A 21,597-nucleotide genomic window follows, 5' to 3' on the forward strand; every position below is an offset into this window, starting at 1 on the left:
CCTTCAGCAGATATTCAAAAAGACAAAGCAAAACAAACAAACAAAAACAAAAAACAAAAAAAACCAACCTTTTTAATTCTTTTAATGATGTAATTGAATAGTTTAAAGCTTTTTGGTGAAGAATCAGCTTTGAAGTTAGGGTTTTCCTTATTCACATTCCAGGAAACACCCTGTTCTTATGAAATATATGTGTGTTCATATGTATGTGTTTATGCTTGAGCACAACATTGGGTTAGTACCCATGCATATTAAAATGAACATCTTCCAAGGACCAGATCTATTTAATAGCAAACCCATCAAGTTGAGTTTAGAGATTCATTCTCACAGTGACCTGGTCATTGTCACTTTTAAAGTAATTTATCCTAAAGTGGTGGGCATGTCAAAATGGAGGAGTAGGACAATGAAAGAGCCGCGCATTGTGCTGCTCCAGGTCTAGTTATCAGGATGGATCACTCTCACTCAGCCATAGACACTACACCTCCACATCAACATCCATTAACCTTTCAGTCACCCTTTTCTATGCTGCAAGCAGTCTTCAAGGAATGGCCCACTGGCAAAAGGGAATGTGGAACCTCTGAAATAAAATGGTTAGTGGTGGGAAGAGTGGATTTGGCATGAAAGTAGAAGCATGAAAGAGTGGATTTTGGCATGAAAGTAGAAAGAGAGAAGAAGGGAGACATCTTATGGCAAAGGATGGACCATTTCTCTTCCCCTTTAGAGACAGTATAACATAGTGGTTACGAGCATGGGCTCTTGGGTCAGACTGCCCAAGCTCAAAGTTATGTTCTGGTCTTATCAGCTCCGCAATCTTGGGCAATCACTTCTCTCTCTATAACTCAGTTGCCTAATCTTTAAAATTGGAATATTATTAATATTTACCTCCTATAGTCATAGTTGTGAGGATTAAATGAGCTAACATACAGGGAAAGGATTTACAACAGTGTGTGGCACATAGTAAGTACAGATAAAGGTTAGCTATTACTGTTTATTATTTCTCTTAAGGATACCAGAACCCTAAACCCAGCCTTGGGTTTATAGCTTACAGAGAATTACAGATACTGCCTTCTATGGTTACAATTTTTATACATTTATTCCACGACCACTAAATAACATACAGCACAAAAAAGACGACATAGTTACTCCTCGGTTATAGTCACATTCTACATTGGCATCCATACTGATAATCCTTTATATTTGTATCACTCTTTTCACTTTAAAAACCACACCTATATGCATACCTCATTTATTTTACCATTCCAAGAATCTCCAAAGTCAAGACACTAACACTAACAACAACAACAAAACCAAAAGCTGTCCCAGAGATGATAATATCACTGGGGTTCCCAGCAGAAGCAAGTATAAAACTACTTTGAGTGATAAAACACTCAACCCTCAAGCAATTCAGTATTCACACAAGTAAAATCCTTATTTAAACACAACTAAAAATTTCATATTTATAAAACACTCAAGGAAATAAGAGACTGAGTCTCTAATAAGCAGATTAGATACTCAAAAATTTTAAGTAATAGAATTATTGATCTCAAATTATGCAATTATATGTTCAAAATGATTCAGTGTATAAAGGAAAATTATTTTTATGAACAAAGACCAAGTCACTTTAAAAAGGACCTGAAAGATGTCAAAAAGAACCGAATGAAACTTAGAATGGAAACCAGATGAAACTTGGATGGCAACCAAATTCCAACCCCCAAAGACTCAATGGATTGGAATATAGAGCTGAGGAAACGAAAAAACAAAGTATCACATAGAGATGGAAAATATAAAAGATGAAGAGACATAGAGTTACAAAACATTTTTTTCCTGCGATGAGAACCTTTAAGATCTACTCTCTCAGTAGCTTTCAAATATGCAATACAGTGTTATTAACTATCATCACAGGGGAAAAATTTGTAACTTTGATGGTGATGGATGTTAACTAGGCCTATTGTGGTGACCATTTTGCAATACATACAAGTATCAAATCATTATGTTGTATACCTGAAACTAACATAATGTTATATGTCAGTTATACCACGATTAAAAAGAAAGACATGGGGCTTCCCTGGTGGCGCAGTGGTTGAGAATCTGCCTGCCAATGCAGGGGACACGGGTTCGAGCCCTGGTCTGGGAAGATCCCACATGCCGCGGAGCAACTAGGCCCGTGAGCCACAACTACTGAGCCTGCGCGTCTGGAGCCTGTGCTCTGCAACAAGAGAGGCCGCAATAGTGAGAGGCCCGCGCACCGCGATGAAGAGTGGCCCCCGCTTGCCACAACTAGAGAAAGCCCTCGTACAGAAACGAAGACCCAACACAGCCAAATTAATTAATTAATTAATTTAAAAAAAAAAAAAAAAAAAAGAAAGACATGGATAAAATAGCATAGAATATAAAGGATATGAGGGCAATGCTTTTTGTCTGCTTTGTTTACCATTATATTCCCAATATCTAAAAACATTGCTGGAAGATAGTAGGTACTCAAAACATATTTGTGGAATGCGTAAATAAGTAAATAAATAGGATTTCCAGAAGGAGAGATTAGATGGAAAAGGCAATATTTGATATAATATTTAAGAACTTTCCAAGTTTGATAAAAGGCATAAAACTCAAAAACACAAAACACAATGAGGATTAAGTAGAAATACACAAATAAAACCACATCTAGACACATAATAGTGAAAACGTATAACACCAAAGACACAGAGAAAATATTAAAATAGAAAAAAGTAGATTATGTATAAAGGAATGACAAACTGATGGCAGATTTCACAACAGCAATAGTATAGATTACTGAGGAATGAAAAGACTACAAATCTAGAAATCTATATCCAGGTAATTATTCAAAATTAAGGGCAAAATAAAGACAAAAAGTCTGAAAAACAGAAAAACAAACATTGAGAGGGTTTATTACTAACAGACCTTCACTGAAGGGGCTTTAAAATGCATACTTCAGAAAGTAGGAATTTGGATTCAAAAGGAAAAAAAAAAAAGAGGAAGAGAATAAAAAAAAAAGAATGGTGAGAAAAGAAACAGTATCTTAGGTACTCAAAGTAAGCATTGGCTGAATTTAAAAAAACAAATCAGTAATTTTAAAGAATAGTTTTGAGGGCATTAAACAAGGTAGAATAAAAGTGCTGCTTAAGAATATGTAAGATGAGTATTAAAGTATTCCAACTTCCTTGTGGTAATAGGAGGAGAATAGAGCCACTGCATAACTTTAGACAAATTCATTATAATTTATCAAATGTAAGAAGATGTCAATTATAAGACCTACCATTATGAAGAAAGAGAAAAATGTGCCATTTAATTGTGAGTTACATCATGCCTCAAAGAAAATCTTATGCATGACATGAATTCATTTCTTTGAAATTTCTTTCATCTATTCTAAGGGAATTGCCTGTTTCTTCTGCTTTCAGTTGCACTACTTACTGTATTTTAATAGGCAATCTTTTACAAATACCTCAATAATAAAAAGGTGTTTTTATTTTGTTTTGTTTTAGGTTCCATAAAGTTCTCGGTTACTGTTTTGCAAGAAAAGATGGAATTTCTATCTTGCCCCCAGTGATGAATATTTCATTCACTAATATAAAATTTATACCCTGGTCCTCTCTTTCCATGCCTTTCTGCATTGCTAATAAGTTTTTGTTTCAGTGCCACATTATATTTAGAAGTTTTGAAACATTTTAAATGTATATTTAACTCAATGTTGGTAATAATAATGCACATAAGTCAGTTGGAATGTTAACAATATGCAAAGCTATGATAAGTTCATGCATACGTGGGCAATGACAACTATATTATGCCTATTGCCTTGCCCATAGCAACTGTCAGATTGCAATAAATTATAAAATGTATACTTGTTTCAGAGATATAGATATGTGAAAAGTATCTTAGAATTGATGAAATATAGTGACTATGTTTGCTAAAATTTTAAAGGTAACTACTAAGAGTCTAGAAATAGAAATTTTAAATTTTTAAACACTTCTCTTAGCAATTGGCAGTCCAAGCAAAAACAATTTTATTGAGGCTATAGAAAATTTGAACAACATAATTAACAAGAATTCTTTAATTGACAAGCTTAATGTCTTATGCTCAATGATTAGAAAATATGCATTCTTCTTGGGCACATATGAAACATGTAAAGAGGCAGGCAGTATAGTGTGGTGCTAAGAACAGTTTCTGAAGCCAGACTCTCTGAACTTGATTCTTGGCTCTACAATTTACTAGCTATATAATCTTGGACAAGTGAAATTATTAAACTCTCTGTGTCTCAGTTTCCTCATCTATAAAATGGGGATAATATTAGTATATTTATCTCAAAAGTTTAGAAAGGAATAAGCATATTAACTTGTAATAAGCTCTTAGAACAGTTCCTGGAACAAAGCAACTGCTACATAAGCATTAGCTATTACTATGTACACAAATTAGCCATAAGCTATGCTACAAAGCAAGTCAACCATTTCCGAACAATTGGTATCATGCAGTTAACATTCTCTGACTACAATGCAGTTAAATTTTAACTCAACAAGATTACAAATATTCTTTGGGACATTAAAGAACAACCTTCTAACTTACTTATGATTCAAAGAGGAAATCACAATCAATAAAGTATTTAGAATTCATAATGAAAATACTATGTCTCAGAAACTTGTAGGATGAAGCTAAGTGGTACTTAGCAAGAAATCTATCATCTTAAGTGCTTATATTAAAAAATAAGAAAGTAAAAAAAGCAATAAACTAATCATACAACTGAGGAGATAAGTTAAAAAAAAAAAAAAGCAGAATACAACCAGAGAAAGAACAAAGAGGAAAATCATAAACCTTAAAAAAGAAATTAATAGAAAGAAAGATCCTATATAGATGCTAAAAGCTTTAAAAAAAGACAAAACTCTAAAAATATTGATAAAAGAAAATATCAGTGAAAAAGAGCATTTAAATACAGATGCAGCAGAACACACACACACACACACAAAATAATGCAAACATTTTTATGCCAATCAATTTGAAAACTCAGATAAGATGTACAATTTCCTAGAAATTATATTTTACCAAAAGTGACTAAAGCAAAAATCCTTCCATTTTCTTCAAAGAAATTGAATCAGTACCTCAAAAATCTACCCCAGAAAACCAACCAAACAAACTCGTGGTGCCCCGAGGGTGTTCTATGAGATCAAGGAATAGATCATCACCACCTTATAAAACTGTTGTATATAATAGAAATGTGGAGATATTTCCCAACTCATTTTATGAGACTAGTATTTGTACTTTGATACCAAAGCCAGGTAAAATTAGTAGAAGAAAGGATAATTATAGGCCAAGCTTACAGTTCCAAAACTCCTTTAAAAATATGAAACCAAATCAGGAAATGTATTAAAATAAATGTAAAATTTTATTTTATCCCAGGAGTGCAACAATGGCTTTATAGTTTAAAAATCTATTACTGCAGTTCACCACATTAACAGATTAAAAGGGAAAATCGGATTATCTAGAAAGAGCAGAAAAAGCAGTTGATAAACTTTAACAGTTCTTAGAAAAATACGAATAAAAGGGAACCTCCTTAATCTGACAAAAGGTATTAACCAAAAGCCTGGAGCAAACATTATACTTACATTGCAAAGTCAGAAAGCTTCCTTTAAAGAAGGAAAAAAGTATATAGGCTATTCCTATTCTATTCAACATTTTTCTCTAGAGCTAGTCAGGACAAGGAGACAGAGAAATCAAATAAAAGGCATAAGAATTGAGAAGAAAGAAACAAAACCATCATTATTTTAAGATAATGATTGTATATATAAAAAATTCCAAAGAATGTGCTTCTCTTTTCTTAAAAAAATCCTTTCTTGGACTCCCTAATTCTTTCTAATTACCACTCCATTTCCCTGTTCCTCTTGGTAGGAAAATGCCCAGAGTTGTCACGGCTCATTTTCTCCAAATCTCCTCCCATTCTGTCTTAAACTCCAGTCCAGTTTTCACTCCTCTCTACCCAATGATACTGTTTTTGTCAAGTCACAATGACCTTCATGTGCTGGAATAATGGTCAGTTCTCAGTCCTCATCTCACTTGACCTATGAGCAGCATTTGACATCGCTCTGTCCTTGATAGTGTCCACTTGGCTCTCAGGACATCATGCTCTTCTGACTTTCTTCCTCTTTCACTGGACCTTTCTCTCAGTCTACTTTACTCGTCCTCTTTCATCATCTTTTTGATCTTTGTGCGCTGGACTCAGCCTTTGGACTTTCTTCTTCTCTGTCTACACTCACTCCCTTGGTGATCCCATCAAGTCTCAAGGCTGCTGAGTTCCAAAATTAAAATGTCCAGCCCAGACTTCTCCTCAACTACAGACTCATATATCCAGCTATCTACACTATATCTCTGCTCAGATGTCTGACAGCTCAGACTTTACGTGTCCAAAGAACTCTTGATCCCTTTCTACCTCTCCCCCAAATCTGTTCCTCCCAGTCTTCTCCATTTTACTTAACAACAATTTTATCATTCTAGTTTTTGAGGCCAAAAATCTTCGAGTCCTTTCTCTCTCTCTTTTTACATGCCGTACCCATATCAACGAATCTTGTTTGTACCACTTTCAAAATATATCCAGGATCTGAACACTTCTTATCACCTCTATTGCTCCAGGAGTCTCTGTTGTTTCTTATATCTGGATTATTGAAGAAGCATGTTAATTGGCCGCCCTGTTTCCACTTTTGCCTTTTTGCAGACTCTTTTCAAAACAGGAAAAGGAAAGTCAGATCATGTTACTTCTCTGGTCAGAACTCTCCAACTCTCTGCCCAAGGACCTATGTGATCCAGCCTGCCCTTTCCTTCTGACCCGATCTCCTATGATCTTTCCACTTTGCTCCCTCTGCTGCAAGCACACTGACCTCCTTGCTGTTCCTCAAAAACTCTAGGCTGCCCTCAACTTAAGGACCTTTGTACTTGATGGTTCCTCTACCTGAAATGATTTCCTGCAGGTAGCCACAGGTAATGCTCCCTCATTTCCTTCAAGTTTTGCTTTAATGTCAGCTTCTTAGTATGGCCTGCCTTGTCTGCTCTACTTAAAATTTCAAACCTCCAATTTTATGTCCCCATTCTGTTTTATTTTTCTACATAGCACTTATCCTTTTCTACTATACTACATATTTTCCTTATTTCTTTTATTTTCTGCCTCACCCAATTAAATGCATGAAGGCAGAGTTTTTTGGTGTTTTTTTTTTTTGGTCTATTTTGCTTACTCCTATGTCCTCAGCATAGAAGTGTCTGGAACGTAGTAGGTATCTAATAAATATTTGTTGAATAAATGGAAAAAATTTATAAGCAATAAGAGAGTTGAAGGAGTTTACTGGACATGATATTACTATACAAGTGTCATTTATGCTATTATCACCTCAAAAATAGTTGGAAAATATAATTTTTTAAAAGGGTACCATTTATAACTTCAGCTAAAAACGTAAAATATTTATAAATTTTAAAAAATGTACAACACTCAAGAGCCTTAAGGAAAAAAACTAAAACCTTATTGAAAGATATTGAAGAAGATCTAAATAAATGGACAGATGAACATTATCTACAGATAAGAAAACAGTACCATAAAGATGTTAATTTTCTTCAAATTAATCTATAGATATAATGAAATTCCAATCAAGATACTGACAGAATTATTCATGAAAATTGAGAAGCTTAATACAAAATTATTAAAGAACAGAAATGAATCAAAACAATTTTAAAGAAAGAGTTTGGAGGATACTCATCCTATCGGATATCAAGATGTTACAGTAAAAGGCAAGCTATATTTGGAGTAAGAGACCTGCAACATGCACAAAGTGACAAAGGATTTGTAGAAAAATATACAAAAAATCTCCTTTAACAAGAACAGATTCTTTTTAAACCTCAAGAGAAAAATGGAAAGGAAAAAAAAAAACTCAAACCATAAAGAGGTGCTTTACTGAAAAGAAAACTCAAATGGCAAATAGCAAATAAACATATGAAGAAATGGTCAGACTCCCTAATAATGAGAGGAGTGAGAGTTTAAATAACAATCAGACACTGCTTCACTTAAACTGACACTTTAAAAATCTGATAAAAGCAAGCATTGATCAGGAAATAAAGCCACTGGGACTCTCATACTGTACATGTCTGATGGGAGTGTAAATTGGTAAAACCACATTGGAGAGCAATTTGGTGGTTTATCAGAAAATTGAAAGTACACAAAACCCCAAAATTAGTTGTTTCACTACTGATTGTGTACACTAGATATGAAGCACATTTGCCAAAATTGTTAATTATAAGAATGTTCGCTGCAGCACTGTTAAAATAGTGAATGTCCATCAAAAAAAAGACTGGATAAATAAATTGTGGCATAGTCATTTGATGGAATACACTATTGCACTGAAAACAAAAGAATTGGAACTACATGTACTGACATAGATAAACCTCAAAAACATAATATTGAGACTTATGACACTATTTATATAAAGTTTAAAAACATGAACTACAGTGCTATAAATCATTTTTGAGCCATGCATATGTAGCAAAGAAATAAAAATGCATATGGGTAAATACCACAACAGGATATTGGTTTCCTTAAGAGAGGAAAGGGAGGAGCATTGGGTTAGAGAGACACATGCAGGTGATAACAATTTTATTTAATTTCTTAAATTTGGTGATTTTTGTGTACCTAACATTTTTTTATTGTTAAAAAAATTAAAGAGGACTGGAAGACGGGTAGATCGATTAGGCATGGGTGAGCATCGTGGGAAAGGTGGTGCTGAGAGTATGAGAAGAGGCTGAATGGATAGGGAGAGAGTCTCACCTGGGTAGTCTGGAAAGAGGGAGCCTAGGTAGTCCAGATAATACTTGAAATGAAAAGACAAAACTTGAAGGTGTATTTGGGAACTTAGAATTTTGAGTGAGAAGTCACTTTCTCAAATCAAGCCTGAGGATAAAATATTTTCCAGCTCTGTTTTAGAGTAACTGATGGAAAAAGAGGGCACGGACTGCAGAGCAGAGCCTAGTAACATTCGATTGTTTTATCAGTGACTTTGGGGGAAGGATTAAAGGCTTGCTTACTGAATTTTCAGATTCTGCAAAGCTGGGAATGATAACTAATATATTGGACAGAATCATGGTTTTTTAAAAGGTATAAACATTCTGGAATGAGGGCCTAAAGATAAGAATATTATTTCAGTGGTTAAAATGTGACATTCTATACTTAAACATTTTTTTCAAGTTATCTAATTACAAATCTTGATTTAACCTGAGGGTCTTGGCACATCAAAGGATAAATGTGGCCAACTATGTGATGTTACTATTGAAAAGAAGTTTTAGCAACAGAGTATCTGACTAGAATCAGCAACTGTTCCAAGCAATTGGTTCAAGTATCAGGCAATGATAAATTACAATAATAAATTTAAAAGATTCCAGGGGAGGGTAACCAAAATTCTGAGAACATAGGCTACAAAGAGGCATCCTCCAAAAATCTGGAAAAAAGATTGCCCTTTGAGGATTAAACAAACAAAAAAACCCCACTTGTATGAGTGGGATTAGCTAACTACAGGGCTAACGCAAGACACTACCTATACGTGGGTGACTTTACAGGTAAGTTAAATACAATCTCAGGGAGGTAGGGCTAAAATGTGATTATAATAGAAGAGTAAGACGCCTGATCAGTAATAATATTCCTTGTCTAGAGAAAGACTGAGTAAATAGAGTTGGGGAGAATAGCATGGAACACACAGTAATTCTGACGGACGTGAGTTATACTTTTCTTTATAAATCACTAAGTCACCATTATGTTTCGTACTTCTGATAGCATGATTTAAATAGCATTTCTCATGTACTGACAAAATTGAGTTTCCACACCAGAGACTGGTGTAAACTGTCTCTGCTACAGGCCCTTCTTTGTCACGGAAAAACATAAGGATATTCAGCTGGGAAGAGAAGCCAGAGGTGAGACCTGATACCTATCTGCACATGTTTAAAGTTCTTCTTGTAGGAACAGAGGTTAGATTCTCTTGATTGTTGAGGGCAGATAATAGAACAAAGAATAGTAGAAAGAAAATACATAGACTGCGATTTTATTAGGCCAAAAGGAGGAACACACTAACAATTTGAACTTCCAACAGTGAGACAGCTATCTCTTTGACGGTTAGGACTCTTTGTTCATAAGCAGCAGAAAAAGTTGGGATAACTGTAGCAAAATAAACAAACAAATAAAATAATTAAAAGATATGAGGTGGCTTGCAGATTTGAAGGGAAATTTGTAGTATCTAGCCTTAGAAAGGCAATGACTGAGGCAGCTATAGTCATAGAGGGACAGAAAGCAAGGACTGTTTCTTTGGGACACCATCATCATGATAGCTCACCCTTTGCTGATTTCTTTCCTAGAATTACTGGGAAAGAAAATCTGATTGGCATAGCTTGGGTCAGGTGTCCCCACTCCTGCCTTCCCTGCTCCCTGGCAAAGGCAAAGTAGAAAACCTTGACTCAAGGCCCCATCAGGGAAGGCTTCATGCGATGGGAAGGGGCAATTTACCAAAGGAAAATGGAGGAGCAGGAAAAAAATATCAGAAACCTACTATGTCCCCATCATTGCAAAAACAGAAGGAGAGGCCACCTATTTGTCGAGAATCCTAGAGAAGGGACTTCTGTGCTGGAAGGAAGTTGGACAAGACAGTTTAGAAGGTCCTTCCAGTTCTATGTTTCTAAAGAGGAATTGAGAAGTGGAATTGATTACTGAGATCCAGGGTCATTAGGAAAGCCCTAAGAAGGAATATTTATCTGATCTTGGTTATAAGGGAAGGATGGGATGCAGCTAACAGGGAAGTAACCATAGAGTAGGCATGGTGGTTCAGGGGACTGATCACTGGCATTGGTCATTGAATGTCATGGGTATTGAGGCATCATGGAAACACTTTGAACAATGGAGAGACATGTAATAAAACCTGGCTTAGGAAATTTAAGCTGGTAACTGTTAGTAGATTGAACTAGAGAATGGCAAGGCCAAAGGCAGGGAGATCAATTGGTTTGAGAGCCTAAGCCAAGGTGATAGCAGCAGGAAGGGAAGGGAAGCAGCAGATGAGAGGCATTTCTCATGCAGTGCCTACAGAATTTACAGGAAAAGGCAAGAATGAGAGAAAGAGGTCAAGAATGACTCCAGGTTTCAAACCTGGAGATCTAGGAAAAGGGTAGTATAACTGGAAGAAAGGTGACAACTTCTAATTTAGATATATTGAATCTGAGGTGATGGCTATCAATTAGTACGAGCTTGAAATTTAGCGAGAGATATGAAGGCTGAAAACAGATCCCGGATTCCCCCATGTAGAGATTGCACTTGAGGATATATGAATAGATGACTTTCTATAAGAAAAGAGTATAATGCAAAAGGGCAATTGAGTCCTTTTAGAAAGAGGCAACCACTAAGAACTAGAACCGCTAGAAATCATTTCAGGAATAATGAAACTTGAACTGGCTTTTAAAGGAGGAGAGGTGGGAAGGAATGCCAAACAGGGACATGTTTATAACTAGGATTGATCAGCAAATTTCAAAACTGGATTGATCAACATGATCCCTGCATTTAAAAATTGGAAGATCTGCATGATTTCTCTTAAAAAAAATTATTCTTTTTATTCTGCCACCTATCTACTCTGTGCCATGGTTACAGATAGAGAATGGAAGAAATGGGATGTGACAGAAATTAGTAGATGAAGATCTCAGGAGAACTACTAGCTCTCCAGACCTACTAGTCTCGTGGGATGCTAAGTGGAGGGCTTAAAGTATGGACAGTGCTCTTGATGACAAAGGACATGCCAGCCTTAATGGTTAAAAGTGGGGACACATAATAGAACTCACCAGTCCTGAAATTCTGAATTTGATATCTGTGAGACAAAGCAATTGATGAAGAAACAGAAGAAATCACTGACACTAGTGACCTCTAGTGGAAATAGGCTTCAGGGAAATATAGATACAGATACCTAGATATGCATATACATATACATATTTTCCATTAGATTAGATAAAATCAGTAGCACATTCAGCCAGTTTATTTTCAGAGGAGTGTGAAGGAAGGGACTGCTGGAAATAGCACACAAATCCTACCCAGAAAGCGGAAATGTACCAGGAATACTTTGTTTTCTGAGTCAGACTAAGTTGATTAATTTTCTGGACACGTAATGGCTGTCAAAGACATTACCTGGGAAAAAAATAGTGTTTGGGCAGTGACTTCACTTGTCACTGGGCGGACTTGGCACATTAATGGCAGCCAACAAGAGAACGTGCTGACAGATTTGAGGAGGAAGCAGCACTGGTTGCTGTGCCTTTTAAGCATCTTTTCATTATGACATAGAAGAAAGCTGTTATCGCTGAAATATGTACATATTTGCTATTCAGTATTTTATGGCTCCAGTCCTGTCTCTTTCCTTTGCCTGGTGGGTGTTTGTGCCAAGTGTTGGCAAAAACGCTGTTGAGCTGGGAGGATGGGAGGGGATAATTGGTGGCCTTGGCCTTTGAAATGGGACCAACCTCCAAGCACAGTCAAGAAGGTCAACATCAGACCACGCCAGGCACTCCACACACACTCTCTTTCAGAAGTGCTTTCAGGATATATAATCTTGACACTGAGGAAAAGCGAAGGAATGGGAGGGTTGATGGAGATTTTAAGTTTTTCTGATCACACTGGGGGCTAATAACGGGTGAGTTGAATTAAATGGGGGGGGGGAGGGTGTAGAAAAAGGATCAAAGGAAAGGTTAAAAAAATGGAGATTATACAGAAGCAAACAGAATCAGCGTTATTAAGCCCTGGGCAACTGTCACTTGTGGCAGCAGAGTGATAGTTGTCCTGGTCTCGTATTACCTGTGTGGCAGGAGGTGTCACCTTGCCTTCTTTCATTATTTAACCCCCATCTCACACCCTGCTTTGCTTACTGATGCTCTCGTGCAGCTTGGTGGGTCTCCTTTCCCCCAGATTTGCTCCCTCTCCTCTCCATGTCATTTCAAGGATGTAGAAACAACCTTTGACAGCCTTTTGTGAGAATTCCACTCTGGTCTGCAATTTCCAGAGTTCTGGTCTCTGTGAATGGGCGGAAGGTGGTCTGGTTGCTCCCCAAGTCAAAGACTTCCCTGGTATTATTTCTTAGGTGCCAGCTAAACCACAGAGAAGAGTTAAGAGAGACCAGCATGAGCGGTCCTTCCTCTTTCCTCTGCAAAGATCTTTTTCCCCAGGATACGTACAGTCATTTAGCTCCAGAATAGGTCATTTCAGGGGTCTAGTCTAAGAATGAGTTTACTTACTGAAGATGAGCTGATGATTTTAATTTGCTCCAAGGCTTCTGTCAGGCTGCCTTCAATCTCAGAGTCATCTAAGGAGAAGAGGTCACCGGCTCGTGAAAGATCTTTTTGTCCCAAGACCAGTCTGAAGAGTTGATGCATGCTGAGCAGTCTGATAATCAATGGACTGTCTGCAGGCCCAGGACCATGTGTCTCCGTCACCAGAGGTTAGTGAGACAAAAACATGTAGCAGGACATAGACTTCGTATTCCTTGAAAGGTCATTTTTCTCCAGACTTTGAGGTCTTCTTTGACACTCTCTGCAAGAGAAACAAATGACACAAGATAGCCTTTAGTAGGATGGCATGAGCTCAGAATGTGAACTTGGTGCCCAGAAGAGAGAGAGGAAAACAAAGACATTTGGAAATGTGCATGGGATCACAGATTCTGGCTTGATGATCTTCAAAAGGACTCTTTCCGTATTTTGTCTCAAAGAGTCCTGTCAAAAATGATTACATTTCTCCAGAATTTAATTTGAGCCTCAAAAAGCAGCTTAAATCCCCTACTTTTCTCCTTTCTATATCCTTTCTATATCCTCTCCTCTCCCTGCCACAAGGAAACAAGTGGACCAGCAACAAATATGCCCAATACTTGCCATATTTTCCCCAAACAGATTCCCATGGGAACCAAACAGAAAAGGGCAGTGAAAGGAAGATAGAACACAGGAAACACCTTTTAGACCCACTGCCTGTTTCCTGGATGTGGAAACTGATACTTAACTTACCTTCTTGGCTGGGCTTCTTTGCTGTATTGACAACAGAAGCTTCCTGAACCTCAGTCCAGAAGGTGCCCTATTCTTATGTACTCTCTAAACAAATGGCTATGAAATAAAGAACTCTGCCTGGGAGTATGAGACAAGATGAATCTCTATAGCACGTGAGCGTGAACTTGAACACAGAGCTTGAAGGTGAGAATGTTGCAATGAAGGCTAAAGAGGAAGGGTTTTAGGATCGGGCAATCCTCCCTCTATTCCCAAAGTTGAAATAATAAAGTCCCATTGTAGTTCTTACTTAATTAACAGCCCACAGAGAGTAAGGCAATGGTACCAATTAAATAACTGATTATTCTCATCAGCTACTTTCTGGGCCCAATAAAACCACAGACCATTTGCCCTGGTAGAGACCTTAGCAGTCATTTCATAACCTTGGGGAGGTTTAAGACTTCTTCGAGGCCTCACGGTAGCTGTGGCAGTGCTCTTCTCCTGATCTCAGGCCAGTGGGTTCCCCCAAAGTTTACATTAGAGTGGAGTCACCTCATACATACAGGTAACTTACAAATGCAGCCACTTGTTCCAAGAGTGAGAGCTGAGAGTGATTTATGTAACATAAGCGATTCTGCCCAGCATTTCAGTCTGAATGTGCTCCCCAGAATGAGTGTGAAAAGGGAGAGTCTGCTGCTCCCTTGGATGTCCCGCCATGAGCTATCACTGTGGCAGCACCTCTCTGTGCCGAAAGCAGTTTTAAAGTTTAAAGATACATACTCTCCATACAACATGCTCTCGAAGCACAAGCCAAATCCCTCATCAGGCACTTAACTAAAGAAGCTATCTGTAGTATTCCAAATGGTGCAATTTATAGGCCATTGAAGAGATTTCAAGAGTAGTATTGCCTACATGCAACTTTTGCACTACCTACCAGCTTTAGAAAAATGACGCCCAGTACTTACATATGCTTGTCTATATGCCAGATCCTGGATGCTTTGTAAACATTAACTCATTTAATCCTCATAACAATTGTATGAGGATATTTCATTCCTATTTTACAGGTGAGGAACACAAGGCATTAAATAACTTGTCTAAGCCACATAGCTAGTAGATTAGAGAGCTGGGATCTGGACCCAGAGACTCCCGTGCTAGGCTCCCAGTTCATAACTGCTGTGGACTGATGATGACACATAAGGCTCCACGTGAGGCTACCGTTAGGAGTGGAAACCTCATGAGTAACATTTGAGGATGAAGATATGGGTAGGGTCATAAAGCAAGAAAATGAATTCCTCTTGCCTCCTACACTGACCCTGCATCCTTGTCCATCTACACCCTGGGATTTAGGCCAACCAGAGAGCAGGAGGGTCACAAGGAAGAGAGGCTTAGAGGGTGAGAAAAGAACGAGAGGGGTGGGGAAGGTTTCAGGGGATGGGGAGAGAGGAGAGTGAGGATCCTACAGAGTACCTTTGCATCCTGGCAGATGTGGAGGGGTGAATTACAATATCTACAAGAAAAATTAGGCCAGTGTTTTCCTGAATTTTCCCCTGCTCCCCTCGCCCTCCCCCACCCAGATATTTGCAATGACAGAGTCTCCGTGAAATAATATTCAGGAAAATAAGGTATTGGATGGAAATTACTTCACCTTGACCAGTCAGCTTGTGGGTCACTATCAGGCACTTCTGGAAGCAGATTGAGCTGCCCCAGACGTAGCAGAGCTGGAACTCTGAGAAGGAGCAGAAATACGTGCTGGGAGAGAGGGGCACCCACAGGGTTCTCCTGGGCTCCTTCTTTTCTTTTCACACTTGCAGTGACACCTGGTGTGGAGTCCCACACTCATGCTTCCAACTGCAGCTGTTACTCTTGTGTGTCCACCATGTGCAACATTGTTGTTCAACACATAGCCATACATGAAAACTTTCACACATCCGGGGGTGGAGGAGGGGGAGAGGAGACTTGTACCAAATGTTCTACATTACAAGGATGACCCAGAGAAAAGTCCCCGAGGTACTACAAAAGGAAGTTTGGGGAAGTACGAGGGAGAGAGAGATCTCTCCTAGGGGAAGATGATAAGGAATGGGTTTGTGGAGGAAATGGTGTTTAGCCAGAACTTTTAGGTTTCATTCAGTGCATGTGTGCTGAGTACATACTAAGCCACCTGCTTGTCTGGCGCCCCAGATTCAAGTTCCAGCCCAGCCACTCAGTGGTCATGGGGCCTTTGGTTCATGCTCGTCCCTTCCCCAAGCCTCAGTTTTCTCATCTGCAAAATGTGTCTAAGGCACACCTCATCTACCTCATCAGGTTGTTTTGAAGATCAAAGCAGATAACACACAAAAGAGCACTTTGTAAAATAATGACACCACCAGCTGATGTTTAGTGGGTGTTTACCATGTGTCAGGCACTACTCTCGAGAGTTTGCCACATAAAGAGTCACTGAATTCTCACAACAATTCCATGCGGTGAGAAACTGGTGTTCAGAGAGGAAAACAAGCAGTCCAGGGGGACCTGGAGAGTGAGTTGCAGAGTCAGGATTGAAAGCAGTTGGTCTCCCAGGACAAAGCCCCTCTCAGGACTGTGTGTAGGTACATACATGACTGTGCATGGTAATTACTGAGCTGCCTCCCTTCCATCCGTCCTCATGTAAAGAGCACCCTGCATCCTTATCCAGTCCGCCCTTTCCTGGATAAGAATCAACAGGGCATGTCATTTATTTTGCAGCAGCTCTGGTCAATGTTTTGCTCAGGTGTCTGGCTTCTCTTGCTGTTCTCTTTGCAACAGCCCAGAAGGTTAGAGCCAGATCAAATTTTACCTCATCTTCTGAGAAACTTCCTACTCTTATGAATGTCATGGTCCTGTGGCCTATATGTAGGTGTACATATGCACCCACCGTACACACACACGCACATGTATGTACACACACTAGGACACTTCCTATGTACCAAGTTCTTCACTAGGCACTTTCTTCTCAGTTCTCCCATCAACCCTGCAGGTAGATATGATTACCGAAGAGGAAACAGGACTGGTGGGGTTAAACATCATGCCCCAGGTTATACACAGAGCCAAGATTCACATCCAAGTAGGTCAGCCTCCAAATCTTCTACTTTCTATGTTACAAAAACTGGCTTATAAAATTCCTTTTCATCCCCAACTTTGGCCCTCCTAATTTCCTTCCCTAATCTTCAAGAGACCCTAATCTGACGCCCAGGTTCTCATTATTCAGTCTACATTTTTTAAGCAGATGTTGACTGACAAGTCGGGTTTCTGTATGGAGAAACAGACGCCCCCAAAAGAGAAATGATTCTGAACCACGCGCAACACATTTCGGGGAGTCCCAGCTGTCCCCCGCAAACGCGCTTTACCTGCGTGCTACTCCTCAAAGGCGCACTTGCTGCTACTCAGCGGTCTATTTTGAGACTGGGTGGGAGACTCGGGCAGCGGACTCCAAGGGCACAGGGAGTGGAATCTACTCAGCTCAGTGAACCTGAAGTTGTTCACTGCGGTGCCGGGTTCAAGAATTCTAGGAATGCAGCCCGATGCCACTGGCAGCTCTGGAGCTGGTCAGGTGACAGGCTGCGCCTCACCCAGTGGAGAGTTACCTCTGAGTGAAACGCTCTGTTTCCTGGGGTGAAACAGAAAGCCTGCTCCAGTAAAGTGGAGTTGTTTTTAACAGCGAAAACAAAACTGCCTGTGTTCATGAAAATCTATACTTTCCCTGAGAAGGATGGAGGGGGAAAAAAAAAAAAAGCCACGCAGATAACACGGTTTCAATAGGAACTCAAGCAGGTGAATGGGACGGCTATTGGGAGCCATTTCTTAACATCCACCCCCCTCCCATCCCCGGAAGGGAGGAGAATTGCAGCTTAATTAACACTTCCCTCCCCTTCGAGATTTCACATACAGAGTCTGAAACACTGAGAGTTTGTCCAGGAAGAGTCACAGCTCCTAAAGAAGTCATCCTCTTGCTCTGCCTCTAGATCAACATTGTTGAAAGTTTCAGGATGCAGGAAGTTGCTAATAAACAACAAACTTACTCAACAAAGATGCATACCCTGTTTTTTCCCGCTTTATTTGCTGGGAGGTTCTTGAATCAGACTTAGATTGGTACTTTAAATATTGCAGCAATACTCAGAGAAAATGTTTATCTGCTTCATCTATTGATACTGCAGAGGAGAAAAAGTTACCGAAACCCTTCCTTACTGTTTCAAAAGTTAGTGACACATTTTTAAAACATGTTTTAAACTATATTATTCTCTACCCCTAGCTTGTCTGTTCCTATAGTAGGTCTGCTCGTCCCATGGAGTCACCTATCTGCTGACAAAGTGCACAAAAAGCTGTGCTGCAGATAAATTCATCTGCATGATCACCAAGATGTGAACACTGCAGGTGTCTCCCCAGGGGTGCTACCCCATAAAGGTGTGTGCTCAGGGTGGCCACACACCTGCCACTGAACCAGGTCATATGCTTCAGGAGAATAACCTCTTAAATCTTCCTAAACACTTGGTGGTCAGTCTGTTTTTACGCCATGCACACGTGGAGGACTGTCTCCTTAAAGAGTTTACTTTATAAAAATAGAGAACCTAGTCATCTGTGAAAAGGTGTATTCTCTCACTGATAATTTTCTGATACAGTAGCTGTATTCTATTCCCTTTTAATGGAATAGACTATATTTCTTTAGTCTTCCCTCTTCTTCCTCCTCTATTCATTATTCACGGTACTTATCACTAGCTTTTATTCAATTTTCTATCATTTTTAAATGGGCTTAGGGTCCAGAATTGGACAGAGTATGGGGACCCAGTAAGAAGAGCAGAGTGGTAAGTGTGGGGGGACCTGGGCACATCTGGGCTCAGCTATGCCGTTACCTGCAGTATAAACATGGGCAGATTAATCAACCTCCCTGAGCCTCAGGTTCCTTATTTACACCTGAGGATGGTGATGTGGGTTGTTGGGAGGTTTAAAGAGATTATGTAAAGCATTTCACACAGATCTGGCATATAGCAACCACACGAAGAGTGACAGCAATCATATCCTTAATAATAGCATTATTCTTGTAGGTCATTCTCCTGTTTACATGTCCCCATGCCATACCTTGTAAATGCTAACGATGACTGTACTGCTCCCTGACATTGAATTCACAACGTTAAAGGTGCCTAGGTCTTTTCCATTTGTGTCATATTTATATCCTGGTTGTACTCTCCCCCAATCTTAAATCTGGGTAGTTCACGCACTATCTTGTATGTGTCCCTGTTGATTTCTTGGCAAACTTACCTTGTTCTCTTGGAGAGACAGCTTTACTGTGATGTTGTCCCCACCATGGCCAAACGGTAACAGTGAATTTTTTCACAGAGCGGATATGGACTGAAATACAATGTATCTCAGACTTTTTGTGGCCAGGTAATCCAAATATTTGAGCTTTCTACTTAAGTGTCGTGCTCACTCCCATGTTTATTAGGAAGGGGGGGGGGAATTATTCCCTCCAGGGCACCAGAGGGAAAAGTTCTTTATGACTTTTCAAGGTGACCTATGCTGAATGGGTGCTAATAAGACATTGCTGGTTTACTCTATTATGCATCAGTAGATTCTGCTAAACGAAAACACACTTGAACCAGAGGACTTAATCGCCCAGCTATTGGGATACCACTTTGGGGGGGATTTCAATAAACATAACTATCTCAGGAAGCCACATTATTCTGAACAAATGAACTTCTAGCTTCCAACTCCAGGTTAGGATATTCTCTGGTTTCTTCACTTCAGATAATTCTAGAATAGCAATATTTACTTACATTATGCTTTGGACAACACTACTGTGCATCAAAAAATTCTCATTTTATTCACCTGTGTTTAAAATGCCCAGTGACTAACTTAGACCCATTTGGGTTCTAGAAACTTTCAATAAAGTTCTCAGATTTTCCCTTGAAAGAAAGGATTAAAGATCCTTTTCAAGGAGCATCTTTTTCACACAGTGTGAAAGAACTACAGGCGTTCCCATGGGAATGGGCCGCATACATTTCAGCCCTTCCCACAAGATGTCTATTGTTCCCTGGGCGTCTCTCGGCTCCCGGTGCTGTGACATGTTGCTACACTTCACTTCTACTGAAAGCCTTTGAGGCTGGGTTATTCCAAATGATGCTAAAGGACTCAACCCTTGGTGTTTTTGCTAGAACTCATACAGTCTGAGTTTGTAGCAGCCTTGTTTTCATAAGCGCATACAAAAAATAGGTTTGGTGACCTGTTTAGGCAAGAGCTCAGAAAAATCTACTTAATTTTGAAAATATATTGCATCTTATGAGAACACAAATAGATAGGAAACATTTCATCAGGAATGAAGGAAACATCTAACAAACTTTCTAAACCAAGAATTTGTGATCTGCAATAATGATTTCAAGGTGTATCAATTTTCATTTGTAAATTTTGACTTCACAAGACACATTTGCTCTGGAATTGATACAAATCTCACCAAAAAATTTTTAATTCCAATTTTCTGGGTTTGTTTTTCCAGAGAACATACCCAGAGTTGCAAATTACAAGGAAAATTCAATGTTAAATGTATCTTTATTTACATTTAAATTTCATATATTAAACAACTGCATGACCAATTCAAATAATGCCCTAAGTATTTTTTTTCTAGTCTTTAAGTTGAAAACATATGTAAATGTCATGGAATTCAGCAGTTGAGTACTATAGCAATTTAAATATGTATTTGAAAAACAAAAAAGTGGCTAGATTCAGTTATGATTTGTAAGGTATCTGAAACATCAAGGGAAAAAAATGACAGCAACAACAAACAATAATGGTGACTGTCCTACCCAGTGACTGTAATGATGCCACTGAATTTTCTTTGAAACTCATAGGCAGAGCCAGTTTCTTTGCTGGTTGCAAAATGTTTCTTGAGGTAAACAAAAGTATGAAATAGAAATGAGCCTAGACTATTACGGAGTAAAACAAAAATGCACATTCTGTGAATCTAGAAGCACAGTTTTCTGCTCCAGAGGCCTAGAGACATGTTTTAATAACCCACAGAGAGGTTGCTTTTTTTTTTTTTATCATAATAACTGAAAAGCATGCATACATGGCTAGACACACAGCTCCCAAACTCACTTTATCTGCATAATCAGCCACAGCCGCTGGAAGTTTCTCTGCCCCAGTCCGGAAGCCTACTCCTTGCCCCAGTACCGCTTCTGACGTTTACTTTAATTAGCTTTTGTTTTTGCTGAACAAAAGGACAGGAAAGAAGACAGCCATACCTCTTAGCACAGGAAACTCTGGCCATCATAGGAAATAGATGGCAAAATGCTGGATCTTTAGAGCAAGTCGGCAGGAACCCACGACCATGCTCAGAAGCAGCCCAGTCGCCCGTGCCTGGTTCCGTCCTGTCGGCAGGCAGCAGCCGTGTTTTCCTGAGCTGCTTGTCAAGCCTGAGGTGCACTTGATTCCCTCCCCTGGACTCACCATGCTGAATCGAGCAAATGAGTAACTTCTCCTCCCTCTTTCAAACTTCTGCTTAGTGCTAACCACTGGCACAAAGCTTCGCTTATTTCTGCAGTAGATTTACAGAAGCCTCTCGGAGCAGATCCGTAGATTGAAAAGAAT

General features: G+C 39.1%; 1 protein-coding gene across 7 annotated transcripts in view; it reads right to left on the reverse strand.

Moving 5' to 3' along the window:
• Positions 1-21,506, reverse strand: part of VEPH1 (ventricular zone expressed PH domain containing 1) — a 292,646-nt gene extending 271,140 nt beyond the window's left edge. For 5 of the 7 annotated variants that reach the window (XM_036850356.1, XM_036850355.1, XM_036850352.1 and 2 more), the window contains exons 1-2: positions 21,252-21,441; positions 13,276-13,570 (exon numbers count right to left, since the gene is read on the reverse strand). In XM_036850356.1, coding sequence (XP_036706251.1) covers positions 13,276-13,413 — 138 coding nt within the window. In that variant the 5' untranslated portion in view covers positions 13,414-13,570; positions 21,252-21,441. The other 2 variants (XM_036850354.1, XM_036850353.1) reach the window with 2 other exon arrangements.
• Between the last annotated feature and the right edge of the window lie 91 nt (positions 21,507-21,597).

This window comes from Balaenoptera musculus, chromosome 4, assembly GCF_009873245.2.
Source record: "Balaenoptera musculus isolate JJ_BM4_2016_0621 chromosome 4, mBalMus1.pri.v3, whole genome shotgun sequence".
NCBI classification, from domain to species: Eukaryota; Metazoa; Chordata; class Mammalia; order Artiodactyla; family Balaenopteridae; genus Balaenoptera; species Balaenoptera musculus.